The 16,437-nt window shown below is 51.7% G+C and overlaps 1 protein-coding gene across 1 annotated transcript; it reads right to left on the bottom strand.

Moving 5' to 3' along the window:
* Positions 1–236: 236 nt before the first annotated feature.
* Positions 237–12,166, bottom strand: VRTN (vertebrae development associated). The gene is made up of 2 exons (XM_074957111.1): positions 11,943–12,166; positions 237–3,499 (listed from the first exon to the last, which is right to left on the bottom strand). The coding sequence occupies exon 2, from the start codon at positions 3,496–3,498 to the stop codon at positions 1,462–1,464; it is 2,037 nt and encodes a 678-aa protein (XP_074813212.1). The 5' UTR covers position 3,499; positions 11,943–12,166; the 3' UTR covers positions 237–1,461.
* Between the last annotated feature and the right edge of the window lie 4,271 nt (positions 12,167–16,437).

Below are 16,437 nucleotides of genomic sequence, written 5' to 3'. Positions count from 1 at the left end.
ATCACCCCGTTGGGGGCCCAGCTTTCCTCTACAAAAAACAGGAGGGCAACAACCCTCACTCAGGCATTTCAGTCAGACAAGAGGGGTGAGAGGAGAGAGACACCACACAGGGCTGGGAGTGGAAGGGTCTTTATTGCTTTAAATTTCTACAGGTCACACATGCACATCCAGCCCTGTCTCAGCATAGGGCTCAGCCATGGGTCACCCTCCCCCCTCTCTTACAGTTCCTTTTAGATAGTGAAAGCAGAACCCCACCCCCAGCCCATGGTGCTGTCTCTCTACCCCCTGCAGTGGGCAGCAGGTTGGGGTGTCCTACCAGACTCCTGTGAAATAGACGCTCCTGGAGAACAGGAACATAAAGGCACACGCTGACTGGGATTGCAGAGGGGCACAGGAGTGAGGTCATTTGCTACTAGGGCAGAGGACTCAGGGAAGTTATCTTTCTCCAGAGCCTGCAAAGGACTGCAAGACACAGGCTTGAATGGGACAAGACCAACAGGCCCCTGCTTAGCTGAAGATCTACATGTGATCATTCCCAGAGGGGGAAGGGCAGACCAAATGAAACAGGAACACAATCCACTCGCCAACCAAGGAATGCCAGGAAGTCTTGTCTCCTGTGACTATAGGCAGGGCAATGAGTGATCAGGGAAGCCACAGAGTCACATGGCCTCTAGAATTAGTACAATCACAAAACCCCAGATCATGTCATTGCTGTGCCTGAGCTAAACCGCTCCTCAGCTCCCAGCCCCTGCTCCTAAGCCAACAAGGAATACACCAAAGCAGGGAGGCTGCTCCCCAACAGTCAGTGCAGCCTCCAGGGTGCCCTCACCCAAGGCTGGGCTGTTAGGAATTCTTCCTAAGGACACCATGCCTGGGACAGTCTCAGCACCACTTCTTGGGGCCTGGGCAAGAATGAGCTTGTTGACCTCTGTGCCAGGCACCATATGGCTCACCTCATTCCCAAGAAAATCTTGACATTAACAAGATCGATTTTGGGTTGGACAGTGACCTGGGGCAGATGAGCCCGCAAATCTTGCACGCAGCATTTAGAATGGAGGCCTGCAGCTTGTTGGCCCATGAATTAAGGGCATTTATACCCATGGCACCTACAGGAACATTTCAGAGTCACATATCCCTCCCTCTCCCCCATTTCACCACCCTGTATCCCAGCTTAAGCACTGGGAGAAGGCAAGCTCCATTTTGCCTTTTTCTTTTGGGGCATCTTGGCAGCCCAGAAATTAACCCAACACAAACCAGAGCTCTCACTCCACTCCCCACACCTCCAGGGACTGGCAATGTGCAGACCTGGTCCCTGTACCCCAAGACCAGATCTAGCCAAAACAGAAGGGAAAACAAAATAAGAGAAAAAACAAAGAAAGATAGCTAGAGCTGAATCACAGCTCACAAACACTGCCCTCCCGCGTGGAGGGCAGAGAGCAGGTTCCAGCAGGCAGCCCACCCTCAGGCATCCACTAGCGTCAGTCCATCGTGCAGCGCACGCTTCCACATGTAGTAGGTGGAGCGTGCCGTGAGGGGAAAGTGGGCACTGAACTCTTTGTAGGTCGGGAAGGTTTTCGATTCAAAGCGCTGCTGCAGGAACAGTTTGGCCTGAGCTTTGAACTGGGCAGTGGCAATCACATCCATCACGAACATCCGGCTGTTGGCTCTTTCCGACATGGCATAGCCCGAGATTGTGGCATTGTAGGGGGTGACTGATGCTTGCTTGTCTAGATGCCTGGGAGCCACTTCCATTTGTGACCGTGGCTTTATCGCAGGCTCTGCTTTTCCAGGAGCCTCTGAGATGACCTGACTCAGCTGTTGGGATGAGCTGGTCCAGAGAGGGTGCTTGTTCATCTGCTGGCTGCTTCTCTTCCAGAACCAATAGGCTGTGGAGGAGAAGCCCGGGTATCGCAGGCGGAACTTGCAGAATGGCAGCCGCCACTGCTGGACATGCCTCTTGGCCACGTCTCGAAGCTGCTTTCTCCAGTTATAGAGAGAGGGTTTGAGCTGGAGGAGACTTCTGGGCTCTGGTCGGTGTCCATTCAGCCTTTTCTTGCCAGGCAGATTTCCAGGCTTGAATGGCAGGTATGCCTTCCCTTTCACTAGGGGCTTCTGGCTGACTGAGGGAGGCTGAGGGGGTTTGAAGTTGGGGTTCCCCTTAATTGCTTTTCTCCGCCAGTTGTAGTACGTGGACCTGGAGATACCAGGGAAGCTGCGCTTGAAGCACCTGTAGGGCACCAGAGTGTTCATGGAGATGCATTTCTCTAGGTATGACTTGGCTCCTTGCATGAAGATTCCTGCTTGGTTGGGCTCCAGGGAAGGGATCTTTGGCCTTAGGTCCCCCTCTGACTTTGCTGCATCATCCCTATCTAGGTGGGGCTTTTTTTGATGGTCTCCATGAGGCTCCTGTGACACCATAGCCTCAGCTGGAGCAGAGGTATCGCCACCATTGACCATGCTCTGCATCTCATGCTTCCAAGCATAGTAAGTGGAGCGGGAGATTTCTGGGAACATTTGTCGGAAGTGCTGAAGAGGAATCACATTGCCCTCTTGGAAGCAAGACTGCAGGAAGTGTTTGGCTGCAAACCTGGTGGCTGCTTTCTGCCTGTGCTCCCGGGACTGGCGCTTCCAGCGGTAGAAGGTGCTCTTGGTGATGCTGTAGCGGTCACACAGATTAAAGTAGGTCAGCCGGGGGTCACTCTTCAGCAGCTCCAGAGTCTGGACTGGCTGGACTGGAGGCTCTGGAGGAGGGCTTGTGGGTTCCAGTTCTTCCAGGCCTACCACAGCCACGAAGTACTGTGCTTTGAAGACCTGTGAGGAGAGCTGCTGCCCTGACCACATGATGTGGAGTGTGGAGGTCTGTGGGCCACACTTCCTGGGCCGGATGAGGCGGTTGAAGTATGGCCGGATCTTCAAGTTGCTCATGGGGTAGATGGAGTAGATGTTACACTGCAGCACCGAGGCCAGGGCGTAGACATGCCACATGTTGGCAAAGGTGCCAGGGAAACAAGTGGCCTTGATGTCAGCATCAAAAATGGCCTCGAGGATGGCCAGAGGGAGGCTGGTCATCTCAGGGGACTCCTCGGTGCAGAGGGAGTAGCGGGCAGCCTGCAGCATCACCTTGGAGTCAATCATGCCGTTCAGGTAGTAATGCTTGTGCAGCAACATCTCCACAACTGTGCGCACCTGCAGCTCCAGACTCAGGCTGGGGTTCCCCCACAGCAGCACACTGGCTGCCTCAAACAGGTGGTTCCCCTCCCCCTTGCAGACCAGAGGCAGCATGTTGCTGGGGGCGTCCTCCGGATACAGGCTTCTTGCTACCCGGTCAACTTCCAACTCTTCCTGGAACTGCCTCCCGCAGTAGCTGGGTAGGGAGAAAGAGGACAAGGTCCTCTCAGCCTCCAGGGCTGCACTGGTTAGTCCCTCTAGCCCAAAGCATTCAGTGGCCTCCTGCAGCTCCTGCAGTACAGACTGCACTAGCTGGTGCCGCTGGATCATCCTGCAAGACACAAGAATTCAAACGATGGGAGCTCCAGCAGAGACCATGCCTACCAACCCCCCACCCCCACCCTCAAGGGGGCCGCTCTTGCTCTCAGTCCTCCAGATTCAAAGGAGGAATCCTGGGTCCTCACACACAAACATGGACAAGGGATAAATCTTGTGTTGCTCTCAAGCGACCTCTTCTGGCCAATGTATAAAATGGCACTGATGGCCTCCAGAGAGGACAGGCTGGCCGGAGCGATTTGAAGCAAGGTGTAGGAGAGTATAGCTTGAGGGTGGGAGGCAAGGCTGGAAGAACAGGGGGTGCTGCAGGCCAGGAGTGTGGTGCCTGGGCAGAGCTGTGAAGAGGGGAAGCTTACACCTTGTCTGTTCTGTGCCTGGCTTTGTGCTCAGGCCCACATTGAGCCCAACATTTACCCCAAATGGTAAAACCTGGGAATCTCAAAAGGGAAAAAAAGTGTATTCATTTCATTATCCAACAACAGCACTGGGAGAGGGGAATGGCCACTCCCTTCAGTCATCAGCTTTCCTGTGAGAATTAGACACAGAGCCCATTCTCAAGCTTTCAGCCTGCCAAATAAATGGGACAGTCTAAGAGCTCCCTCTGCCTGGTCAGGTGAAGGAGTGAAGCCTTTTCACAGCTGGGATCATTGTGTGAGAACAACAAAGCTCTCAATACCCATCCTGGGGAGTCTGTAACCTGACAGTGCAATACACATCTTCCAACTTTTGCAATAAATGGTGATTGTAGTTCCCTTTAAGCCACCAGATTTCAGAGTAGCAGCCGTGTTAGTCTGTATTCGCAAAAAGAAAAGGAGTACTTGTGGCACCTTAGAGACTAACAAATTTATTTGAGCATAAGCTTTCTTGAGCTACAGCTCACTGCATCCGATGAAGTGAGCTGTAGCTCACGAAAGCTTATGCTCAAATAAATTTGTTAGTCTAAGGTGCCACAAGTACTCCTTTTTCTTTTTAAGCCACAAGGTGGCGCATGCCACTCACTGTAGAAGCATGAAGAAGGGCTAAGTGTATAAAGCAAGAGTGATTTCAGGAATCCTTGCCCTTTGGCACTGGAATAAGGGCCCTCCTGATGAATACTGCCAGCACAAAGGGCCTCTGCAATCCCTCGGCGGGGACATTCCAGGGTGGGAGGAGCAGGAAGCATCCCCACAGTCCAGTTATTCCCTGCTGTTGCAATGCCCACAGACACTATTGCAGCGGGAGGAGGCAGGAAAAGGGTGCAGCTGAGGGTTAGCCTCTGCCAAGGGCTGAGGCGGCAGCCCCAGGGTCAGGAGAGTACCAGCTGCCTCCCCTCAGTGCTGGCACAGGGATGGATCTGGCTGTAGACCTTAGTCATTGTGGAAACTGGGGAACATGAGATCGAAGCTGCCTCCATCTCTCTACATCCAGGCCATGTTGTTGGGTTTAGTGTGTGGGTGGTGGCCTGTGATATACAGGAAGTCAGACTAAATGATCTAGTGGTCCCTTCTGGCCTTAAACTCTACATCCAAATCCTGTCCCTCCTTGCTCTGTACCAGCTCTGAGAGCCAGCTGTTTCTCTAATCACAAGCCAAAAACTCCAGTCCAGTCCCTTATTTCCCCTCTTGGTTACTGTACACTCTTTCCTGACACCCACATAGCCACCCCCACGCACAGTCCATTAAAGCTGTATTCTGTGCTCCATGATCTCACGACATCCCTCCCTCTTTGTATCCCTCCACTGGCTCCTCTTTTCCACCATATCAAATTCAAGCTTCTTATCACTCCTTCAAGGCCCTGCCTAGTCCTGTGCATCCTTATTTATCTGCCCAACACTCCGACAGCCACCTGCTCCCCTCCACACCCCTAAATGATGCAGCCTCAACAGTCCATTTCTCCGTTTCTCCTACAAGCATAGCTGTGCCTTCTTCCATGTCACCTGCTCCGCATGGCACATCCTTTCTTAGCTGGTCCAAAGGTCCCAATCCTCTCCGCATTCAGATCCTGGCTGAAGGCTCACCTCTATCGTGATGCCTGCAAGGAACCATTATTATTTGTCTAACAGTAATGCCTAGAGGCTCCAGCCAAAATTGGGCCCTATTGTGCTAGGCATTGTGAAATCTCAGAAAGAGAGAGAGAGAGAGAGTCCCCTTTCCCCAAGAGCTTACAGTATCAACAGACCTGACAGACAGAGGGGAGAAGGGGGGACAGACACCTCAGAGGTGAAATCCAAACCAGGACTAGGACTCAACTCTTCTGACTGCTAGTCAGATGCTCTGTCCATAGACCACACTGACACCCTGAGGCAGAGAGGTCTAGTTGTGAGGCAAACATTACCTAGACAAAACAAAGGCCACAGTGCTATTATTAACCCTTTGTTTTGTTAGCCTAGGGCCAAGTCACCTCTGTACTGGTTTCCCTTTTCCAGGGGTAAAGGGTGAGGTGGCAAAATTTGCAGACAATTCAAAATTACTCAAGATAGTTAAGTCCAAAGCAGACTGAAGAGTTACAAAGAGGTCTCACAAAACTGAGTGACTGGGTAACAAAATGGCAGATGAAATTCAATGCTGATAAATGCAAAGTAATGTACATTGAAAAACATAATCCCAACTATACATACAAAATGATGGGGTCTAAATTAGCTGTTACCACTCAAGAGAGAGATCTTGGAGTCATTGTGGCTAGTTCTCTGAAAACATCTGCTCAATGTGCAGCGGCAGTCAAAAAAGCAAACAGTACGTTGGGAGCCATTAGGAAAGGGAAAGATAAGACAGAAAATATCATAATGCCTCTGACTAAAGCCATGGTACGCCCACATCTTGAATACTGTGGATCTGGATGCCACATCTCAAAAAAAGATATATTAGAATTGGAAAAGGTAAGAGAAGGGCAACTGAAATGATTAGGGGTATAGAACAGCTTCCGCATGAGGAGAGATGAAGAGAACTGGGACTTTTCATCTTGGAAAAGAGATGACTAAGGGGGCGATATGATAGAGCATTTTAAAATTCTTGACTGGTATGGAGAAAGTGAATAAGGAGTTATTTACTCCTTCACATAATACAAGAACTAGGGGTCACACAATGAAATTAATAGGCTACAGGTTTAAAAAACAAAACAAAATAAAGTATTTCTTCACACAATGCACTGTCAACCTGTGGAACTCTTTGCCAGGGGATGTTGTGAAGGTCAGAACTACAAGAGGGTTTAAAAAAAAAAAAAAAAGAAAGAAAGAAAAAACTAGATAAGTTCCTGGAGGATAGGTCCATGGCTATTAGCCAGGATGGGCAGGGATGCAACACCATGCTCTGAATGTCCCTAGCCTCTGTTCACCAGAAGATAGGAGTGGACAACGGGATGATCACTTGATTGCCTGTTCTGTTCATTCCCTCTGAAGCACCTGGTACTGGCTGCTGTCGGACGACAGGATACTGGGCTAGATGGACCACTGGTCTGACCCAGTATGGCTGTTCCTATGTTCCAGGTCCCTCTGGCTGGTCTCAGATTGTGGGCTGTTCAGGACACAGCCTTCTTTTATGACTGGAAAGCACCTAGCACATTACAGGCAGGATTGAAAGTCACCATCATCACAGGGGAAAGCATGCAGTGGGTTTGATGCAGAGATGGGCCAAAGCCCCACAGCTGGGAGCCAGACTTGCCCTTAAGTCCTGGTACAGTTGCATCTGGGTTTGCCATTTGGGCACAGGGCTACATTTTTATTCTCACTGAGGCTGCAAGAGAGATACTTTGTGAAGCAGTGTTCAGACAGGCCACACGTCTTGGTCACCTGTTTTCATAGGCGCCAACTCTGTGGGTGCTCCAGGGTTGGAGCACCCACAAAAAAAAAAAATTAGTGGGTGCTTAGCATCCACTGGCAGCAAGCTCCTCCCCCTCCCTCCCACCATCAGCTGTTCTGCAGTGTGCAGGAGGTGCTGGGGAGAGGGGGGAGGTGCACAGCCGGGGTGCGCTCAGGGAAGGGGGCAAAGTGGTGGTGGGAAGAGGTGGGGCAGGGATGGGGGCTTGGAGGAAGGGGTGGGGTGGAGGCAGGGCCTGGGGCAGAGCAGGCGTTGAGCATCCCCGGGGCAAGGAGGAAGCAGACACCTGTGCCTGTTTTAGCCATTCCATCACCTTTGCTCCTTAGGTTTTCTGGTTTGTTAGGAGAGCAAGACTTGCCCCTCACTCAGGAGGTCTTGCAGAGTATGTGTCAGTGAATCCCTTTTGCAAGGGCTGACAGCCCAGCCCACAGGACTTGACTTGCCACATCCTGCCTCTGCATCCTCCACTCTCAGCCCAGAGAGCGAGGTGGTCATTCCCCATCAGGTTTAATATGCTACCCCCACACCACTCCCAGTCCAGGGAGTAAGAGATCAAGTAAGATGATCTCACTGGGTTGTCGACCTTGACCAGGTCCTGCGAGAGAGCGCCCCCTGCATGCCGGGCCCTCCGGACCTTTTTATCAGGCCCCTGTGCCATGGCCCCCCCAGCCATCCCACCCCTTCACTGTGAGCCAGCTGCACGAATTGCAGCCGTCTCGCTTCTGGACCGTGACAAGGAAACATCTGTACACGCTCGTGCTCCACACCCTTCACATCTTCACCCTTGCATCCTGCCCCGACACAAAGTGTCGGGACCTCCTACCACCTCTGGAGGGTGAGGCACCCCAGTGGGCCAGCCTACACTCCACCCTGGTCCCAAGGCCCGCCAGGGATGTCAGTTGGCAGCTCCTTCACGGGGCCGTGAGCACAGGGGTGTCCTTGGCACGGTTCACCTCCATCCTGGACACCTGCCCCTTCTGCGGCGTGAAGGAGACCCTGGCGCACATGTACCTGGAGTGCACCAGGTTGCAGCCCCTATTCCGGCTCCTCCAGAACCTCCTGCTGAGGTTCTGGCTGCACTTCTCCTCACACTTGTTCATCTTCGCACACCCTATCCATGGCCTCACTAAGTCACGAGACCTCCTTGTCAAGCTCCTCCTGCACTAGCCAAAGTAGCCATTTACACTACCAGGAAGAGGTTGGTAGACAAGCGGGTGCTCTGTGACTGTGAGGCCTACTTCCGCTCCTCCCTGGTCTCACACATCCAGGCAGAGTTCCTCTGGGCAGCATCCGCTGACTCCCTTGATGCCTTCGAGGAGCAGTGGTCGCTGTCCGGGGTTCTCTGCTCGGTGTCCCTGTCCGGTTCCCTTCATTTAGCCCTGTGACCTCACTCTCATCCCTGTTATATCTTTAGTTGTCCCCCATAGTTAATTGAGATCCCGGACCATGTGGATCCTCCGCTTAGGCTGGGGGAGGTCCTTTAGTAGTGGGATCCATCTCCAGGATCCCAACAGACTGTGGGTTGTCGATCTGGGGGTCATGAACAGCCTCTCTTCCTTTATGATGAGATGGAAGGGGCTTCCCAAACCTTTTTCTATAGTAACATGAGGTCACAGTATGGAGAAGGGGGAGAACCACCGCTTTAACCCTACTCCTCAGGGCTAAGCTTGCTGCCCCCACACCACGTCCAACTCCTGCTGCGGACAGCCTGAGCCAAGGGCTGCTGCATGGATCCCAAATGCAGACCCCTTGCTTCAGGTAGCATAGGGATCTGGCAGGGCTTGGCTAGGGTGGTGGAAGAGTGGGGCTTGGAGCTGCCACAAGGTGCTGGATTGCCAGCTTTGAAACAACGGGCTTGGTTTCATCCCCAAAGCAGCTCTACCAAAGCAAGCTCCCAGCACCCTTCATCTCCTTCTATATGTGGCCAACCCTCCTCCGTGGAGCCTAGTCCACAAGGTCCAACTCCTTGGCCCCTTTGCTGAGGCTACCAACAAGGAGGCCACTTGTGATTTAGGTACCTCTCCTCTAGGCACCGCACTTCAGTCACAAGCTCATTACACACAGTGCCAGCTGGCTTGGTAGCCCAGGGATACACCACCACTGCCCAACATCGCATTTGAACCTATGACCTAGAGGTGAAGCTTCACAGCCCATTCCTCAAATCCTGGAGCCCAGACACTTAATACCAGAGGCTGACACAAAAGCCTGTGATGTGGCCAGCAGGGAGGTCCAGGGGCATGGTGAGAAGCCCTGCCCCCAGTTGCTGGGATGGAGGAACATGCAGGAATTCCCACTAGGGTGCTATCCCCGAACCCTGGTCAGGGGCTGTAGTTTTCATATTAGTCTCTGGCTATTAGGCATCTCATGAACGTGAAACCACTGCCCACTCCTTTGCAGCAGGAAGAGGAGAAGCAGCTCTCTCTTCTCCCGCCCTACCCAGAGCCATTAGGGGAAGGGTCGAATATTCCACCCTTCCCTAAAGCCTCCTGGATGCTGGGGGAGAAAGGAGGAGTGGAGCGGGGAGTCTTGCTGTTCTACTAAGAGCTGGATTAAGGCATAGACACAATAAGCATGTGCCTAGATTCTCGGTGGGAGTCACATGACCACAACAGATTCTCAGCTTTCATTTCAAGGGCAAAAATAACATTCCCATCCCTTATGATTATAGAGAGAAGCTTGAAAACATGAGTGTAAAGGGCTTGTCTACACTAGACAGCTTTGTCGCTTTAAGGATAGCAGGATAGTTAAAGCAGGAAACAAACAAAACAATCCCCTTCTTGTGGATACAGTTATACCGGTATAAAGGTAACTTATACTTGTGCAGCTTATTCCAATTTGAAAAGGAGTACTAGTGGCACCTTAGAGACTAACCAATTTATTTGAGCATAAGCTTTCGTTAGCTCATTTCATTGGAGCTGTAGCTCACGAAAGCTTATGCTCAAATAAATTGGTTAGTCTCTAAGGTGCCACTAGTTCTGTTCTTTTTGAGAATACAGACTAACACGGCTGCTACTCTGAAACCTGTCATTATTCCAATTTGCGAGGGGAAATATGCTTTACAGATATAAGGAACCTTATACCAGCATAACAGCATTCACACTAGGGCTAGAACTATAATAGATATAAAAGTCACACCCCCTAACCACAACACTGTTATACTGGTAGAAAATTTTCTAGTGTAGACTAAGCTTAATAGTTATGTCGGACTCAGACCTGGTTTGGGGGTGGGAGCAGGGGGTGGGTGTGGAGGCTTTAACTATCCCAGTAAAGTGGCAAAACTTTCTAGTGTAAACAAGACCTGAGTCCTCCAGCAGCATGACAACAGCTTTACGAGGTGTGAGCTGCCGAATTCATCTTAACACACCCATAAACACCTCTAGTTCCTCAAACAGCAACCAGGTGAAGTTGACCCAATACTAGTGGGTGCATTTTTCCATTTGTGTTAGCTTAACTGAGATAGTGGAAAGTCCTTTACACGTGTTACCCTGTGTCAAAGCCCTGTTTGGAGTCTAGGCGTCAGGGCTGCCCACAGCTGCAGTGAAGCTGAACAGAGTCTTGTGAACTTCCCTTTATGGATGCTTGGGTAAGCTCTAAGCAGCAGTGGCAGCACTGGAGCTGCCTGCAGGCCCAGGAAAACGACATCATGTTTGGAAAGTTTCTCACAGCCATAAAGACTAGAAGCCTTGACCAAAACAAAGAATCAAAGTTCAGATGCTGCACAGATATTGATGGCTTCAGCTCCCATGCTCACCAGGAGACAGTGGATTTTTCAGACCCTTCCTGAGCCCATCTAATATCCCATGTATGTCCTGGGGTCAGACTGGAACTCCAGAGATGGGGGGAGGCCCTATGTCCTAGTCCCTAAACCAGACAGTTCCCTGCACCATTAGCCCCATGTGGGTCCAGATTGGAAGCTGGGCCCTAGAGGTGGAAGGCTCCACTCCAGTTCATGGGCAGCGTTGTTTGTGATGTCATGGATGACAGCACAGGCCTGTGACTAGCACTGTGGGTTCCCTCTGGTGGCTCCCTGGCCCTGCTGCAGCACAGGGAAGTTTGTGTGTGTGGGGAGGTGGAAGTTAAGGGAGACAAAGTGTGGCTCTTTTTACCCTCAGACATGCAGGGGTTTCAAATGGCCAGAAGGCATTGGGGGAGGGGGAACTATGGGGGGAGGGGAACCGGGTTTATTGTCCTTGAAAGAAGGAAAGGCATTTTCTGGACAATTATGTCCTGGGGCGAAGTCCACATGGAGAGACAATACAAAGGTTCCTCACGCTCCGTTCCAGAGATGGGCTGAGAGGCCCCAAGCGGGGAGTGAGGAGCCGGTGAAACTGCCCTGGGAGGCCCAGTTCGCATGGGGAGGTGGCGGCTCCACAGCAGGGCTTGGGGCCGGCGGGGAGGCGGAATAGAGAGAGTGGGTGAGGCAGGGACTTCCCTGGTAGCCGCCGCAGCCCCCTGGGCACCACCCTGCAGCTGCTCCGCGTCCGGAGGTGATTGCACAGCTTCCCCCTCGGCTGAAGCCCCAAGCGTTTGGACCCTGCTGACCTGGGCTGCGCTTCCTGCAGTCCGGCCCACGCCTGGCTTTCACCCTTGGGATGAAGATTCCCTCCTGAGCCAGGGCTGTGCTTTGGGAATCTCCCCTGGACTCACCTTGCTTGTTGGGCAGAGCACTACAGCTCACACCAGCCAATCCCCGGCTGCTGCTGCTTGCCTTGCTCCCTCGGCAAGGCAGTTCCCTGGACATTTAAATCCCGCAGCAGGAAGCGCAGCAGGCTCCACTTTCTCAGCTGGGTCCCACATTCAGACTGGAACTGGTTTCAGATCTGGAGTGAACCATCTGGAGTGATTGGCTTTGGCTTGTGTGAAGGGGTCTCAGCTCCTCCCCTCCCCCACCAGGAAATAGTCCATCCTCAAGTGCTCTTGTATCCAAGATGAAAGGAGTGCAGATTCAGGGGTCACTTCCAAAGCTAAAGTGATAATGGCTATTGTCTCAAGACACTCAGGCCAGCAGGACTTCTTAAAGGGCCAGCACCTTCACTACTGTATGCTCTCAGACCTTCCAGAACGTGAGCAGAAAAACAAGAAGAAACTGGGAAGATCTCAGTTCCAAAAGGAAAATGTAAAAGCAGAGAAGCCCTCAGGAAGGGCTCTGCCTGTAGCTGGGAGCCATGTGGGCAACTCAGACACTGGGAAGGGAGCTTGGATACAGACTGATTGGTTTGGACCCCCAACAGCTTCCTCCTCAGCCCCTGCAACACCCTCCTGCTGCTTCCACAATTATAACAGAAAGAGAATCAAAGGGCCAGGAACTTCTTGCCCAGAGATCAGCCCTGGATTTGATTTCTCCTCTTGCTCCATCAACTCAGAGCAAGAAAAATTGAATGTTTTCTTACCTAGCCTGCTAGCTATCATCCTTCCGCACCCACTCTCTGGCCTGCCTACCCTTTCCCAGGCAAGTCTCCTGCCACTGCCCATGCAATCTGTTGCCTGCCCGAAATATTGTGGGAAGCAGACCCTCCTCCACAAAATACCCTGTTGCCATGGGGAAGGTGCACAGAGCTGGGAGCCAGGACTCCAGGAGTTCAAGTCATACCTCTTTCACTCACAGCTGTTTATATTTCTGTGCATTTCACAACCCTTATTCATGAGCAAGGCTTCACATTTTTCTCTATGAGACAAGCAAGTATAATTCTCCCCATTTTACAGATAAGATACTTTCTGGCAGAGCTAGGAATAGAACCTGGTTCTAATATGGCAGACCCAAGTCTCAGTTGCATTGCCTTTCAGAAAGAATTATCCAGATTTACTTGCTTGTCTGTAACCACCAGGCCCTACTGTCTCCTAGAGCCTAACCTTACCAGTCTCCCCCTGGCTCTGGTGCTCTACCCACTGGCTCTTTACTCCTGGCAGCTTGCTTATACACATGGCTTGTCCCTCACCCACACCCTTCTACCATCAGCCTCTTTCCCCCACTCTCCCTGATACCTGGACTGGTCCCTCTCTTGTTCATTGGATCCCTTCCTTCACTCCTTTCTTGCCCTCAGAAACCACCCCCCTCCCACTAGCTCTGGCCTGCTGCAGCTCTCTCCCTCTGCCTATTCTCTTGGCCCCAGAAATCTCTTTATCAGCCCCTCCCAGCACATTAGATTCGTCACATTCCTTGGGCCTTACATGAATCTGTGTAAACAATAAAACCCATGGGAGTTTTGCTCCATTGTCCCCCAGTCCCTAAAACCAACTGCCTCAAAGTCTAAGTCCTCTCTGCAAGACCCTGCAGCCTCTGAGACCTCACTCGAGACCCTGAAATTGCAAACCTTACCCTCTTCTTCCACCTACAGCTCTGCCATTCCCACAGCCTCTCCAGCCCTCCAATGCTCTGTGGTCTATCCTAACCTAACCACTGCCTCCTGCCAGCCCCCCTGAAGCCCCTGCACTCTTGCCCTCTATGTCTATTCCACACTGGCTTCTCCAAAGCATCTGTCTCCCATGCCCTGTTTGGATTTGTGTGGAAAAAACAGCAATGGAATGAATGGTATGTCAATTTCCTAGGACTCTGGTTCTACCAGGGGCGGCTTCCTGCAGTCTTTGTAGTGGGTTGGTCATTTGCACAGTCAGCGTCCAGGCTCTGGACTGGGACAATTCAGATGAGGGAAGTTTAAACAAGTTCTTGGATTTGAAATGCTTAATTGAGAGAGTGAGAGACTGACTGTCCACTGCCCCAAAATGGGGCCCTGAGCTTTGGTGCTTGTTACTGAGGGTGGGCAGATATAATGGACCCCAGTGGTCTTGGAAGCCCAGCATACATCATGTTTTCTCTTGCAGGTATTAGCAATAAGAAGAGAGGAGCCCTGGTGTCAGGTTATCCCCAACCGGTTCATTATTCCCGTTGTCAGCTGCATCCACCTTTGTTTAGCCAACGTGTGATTTCTGCTGGCCCCCAAACAAACCCTTTACTCAGGTCTAGTCTCCACCCACCCCCTTCTCCCAGGACTAGCCCAGACCCCAACCCAGCCCCGTACCTTTTGACCTGCCAAAGCCCAAGCATGGGATATGGTGTGTGACAAAGACCCAAAGTGAGAGGCACAAAATAGTTATTGATGCAGATACCGAACATGCTGTAGCATTCCTTCCTCAGCATAACTCACTTTCTGGACCTTCCATTTTTTGATTCTCCTTTCCTCATGTAATAATGGCCATCAATAATGGAAGGGGGGATCAAATTTTTGAAGTTGTGTGGCCTGTAGGTAACTTTGGGGCTAAAAATGAGTTAGGACCCTTGAAATGAGGGACATTTGAGAAGTGTTTCCAGACCCCCTATGTCTCACTCCTGTTTTCTCCCCCACTCTCCTCCCAATGTGCAAATGACTCACTCAGTTGCCACTGCTCACTCCAGAAGCATCTTGGGGAGGTTTCAGCAGGAGAAGAAGGGCATGACTCCCTGTAGACTAGTGCTGTGACCAGCCCCATCTCCCAGCTGCTAGACTCTCCTCAATCCCTCCAATTAAGACCCTGACCCAATCTACCTTCGAACCCTGGCAGCCCCTATTTCCAGGTGTTGGCTGCTCACCCAGAACTTGGATTCCATGCCCAATGAGTTCACTATTCTGAAACACAGAAGAGTCATTTCAGAGAGAGTGAATGAGGGAGAGGAACCCAAAGAGCTGCCAGTTTAGCCTCCTTCTCCCTGACACCTTGGGCAGCTGCATAGCCAGTTTCCTTCTCCCTCGGATTCAGAATCACCTCTCCCTGGCAGCCTGGCTGGCTCCCTTCTCCCTAGCACACCCACAGACACTCTAACAATGTTCTCCTGCACCCTTCTCTTTGTAACTTTTTGGTCTTATTTGCAAGGCTGGGCTCACAGGCCTGGGACACTGGTAAATCCAGAGTCAGCTGGATCAGTGATTAACATGGGGGCTGGAAAGCACACAAAGAGACACCCCTGAGCAGTTCTGTTATGCAGATCACTGCACACACAGGCTTGCAGCGTATAAACAAGCAGTTAGTGTTTTTCTGTGCTTGGTGCCGCCTGTTCCCCGGGCCAGGTCAACGGGAGACACCGTTGCTCTCTGTTACTTGGTTCTGAGGAGGCTGGGGTTTTTTTCTGTAGGTCATGGAGACATTTGTGGTTTAGCTGTTGTGCTTTAACCTGCCTGCTGCAGCCTGTCCTTCCTCAAACAAGCCCTGGGGCAGGGGGCGCAGAATCCAGCTGGGCTCAGTTTCTCATGCTGGGTTCTCTGCCATGTTGTAAGTCAGGCCTGTCTGCTCTAAGCCATCGGCACATGCATTTCTGTGCAGAAAACTGGTCCAGTTTTCAATAGACATTTGTAACTCTCCCTGGTGTTTTTTAAATGGGGGAGGAGTGTCCGCAGGGCATAGAGCTGGGTTCTTGTTCAAGGAGGGGCATTTGTAGCTGCGTCACTGGAATGTGATGACTCTGACAGGGCCTGAAAAGGGGAGGGGGGGCACATTTGAACACATTCCACACTCTCCCCCAAATAAGAAGAAAGCACTCTCCTCTCCCTACCCCACCAACTCCAATGCAGAGTCAACTTCCCTCACAGGATCAGATACAGGGGACCCTCCAGAACGGAGCATGGGCTGAGCAAGTCCAAGTAACTCATTGACTCCAGCATTGTTCAGGGGAGGACAGAGGAGACCCATTGATTTTGGGCTGTGGGATGTCGTATAATTGCCCAATCTTCTGTGTGTCACAGCTAGAGCCAGGCTCTGTTCTGGGTGGGTCAGGCTGCTGCTGGGGTGATTCTTCTAGCTCTGGATTTGGCCTGAGTTGATCTGAATGGATTCAGGGCTCGTGTCGCTCAGCCCTTCTCTAAAGAATAGATTTTGTTCTTTGCCTTTCTCAGGGCTCAGTCCAGCAAGGTGCTGAGCTCCCTCCATTCCCATGGAAGTCTATGGGAGTTGGGGGTGCTGCACATCTGTTCCTGTGGTTTGACTTCTCCCCTCTTACTCATGTGCTGTTCTGCAGGGAAGCTGAAACCTGGGAAGTGGGAAGAGTTTGCAGCAAGCAGGGTGGAGTTTGCAAATTGCACCAAAAGCTGGGTCAGTGCAGTGGCCCCAGGTCAGGAGACAGAGGGGTGAGAGCCCCTCTCTGTACAGCTCTGGTGGGATATTATGTTCAGTTCTG

The sequence above is a fragment of the Natator depressus genome, chromosome 6, assembly GCF_965152275.1.
Source record: "Natator depressus isolate rNatDep1 chromosome 6, rNatDep2.hap1, whole genome shotgun sequence".
In the NCBI taxonomy this organism is placed as follows: Eukaryota; Metazoa; Chordata; order Testudines; family Cheloniidae; genus Natator; species Natator depressus.
This window is presented reverse-complemented; position numbering and strand designations above follow the sequence as displayed.

Coding starts and splice junctions, on each gene's coding strand:
- VRTN (XM_074957111.1), bottom strand. CDS start 3,498: ATGATCCAGCGGCACCAGCTAGTGCAGTCTGTACTGCAGGAGCTGCAG.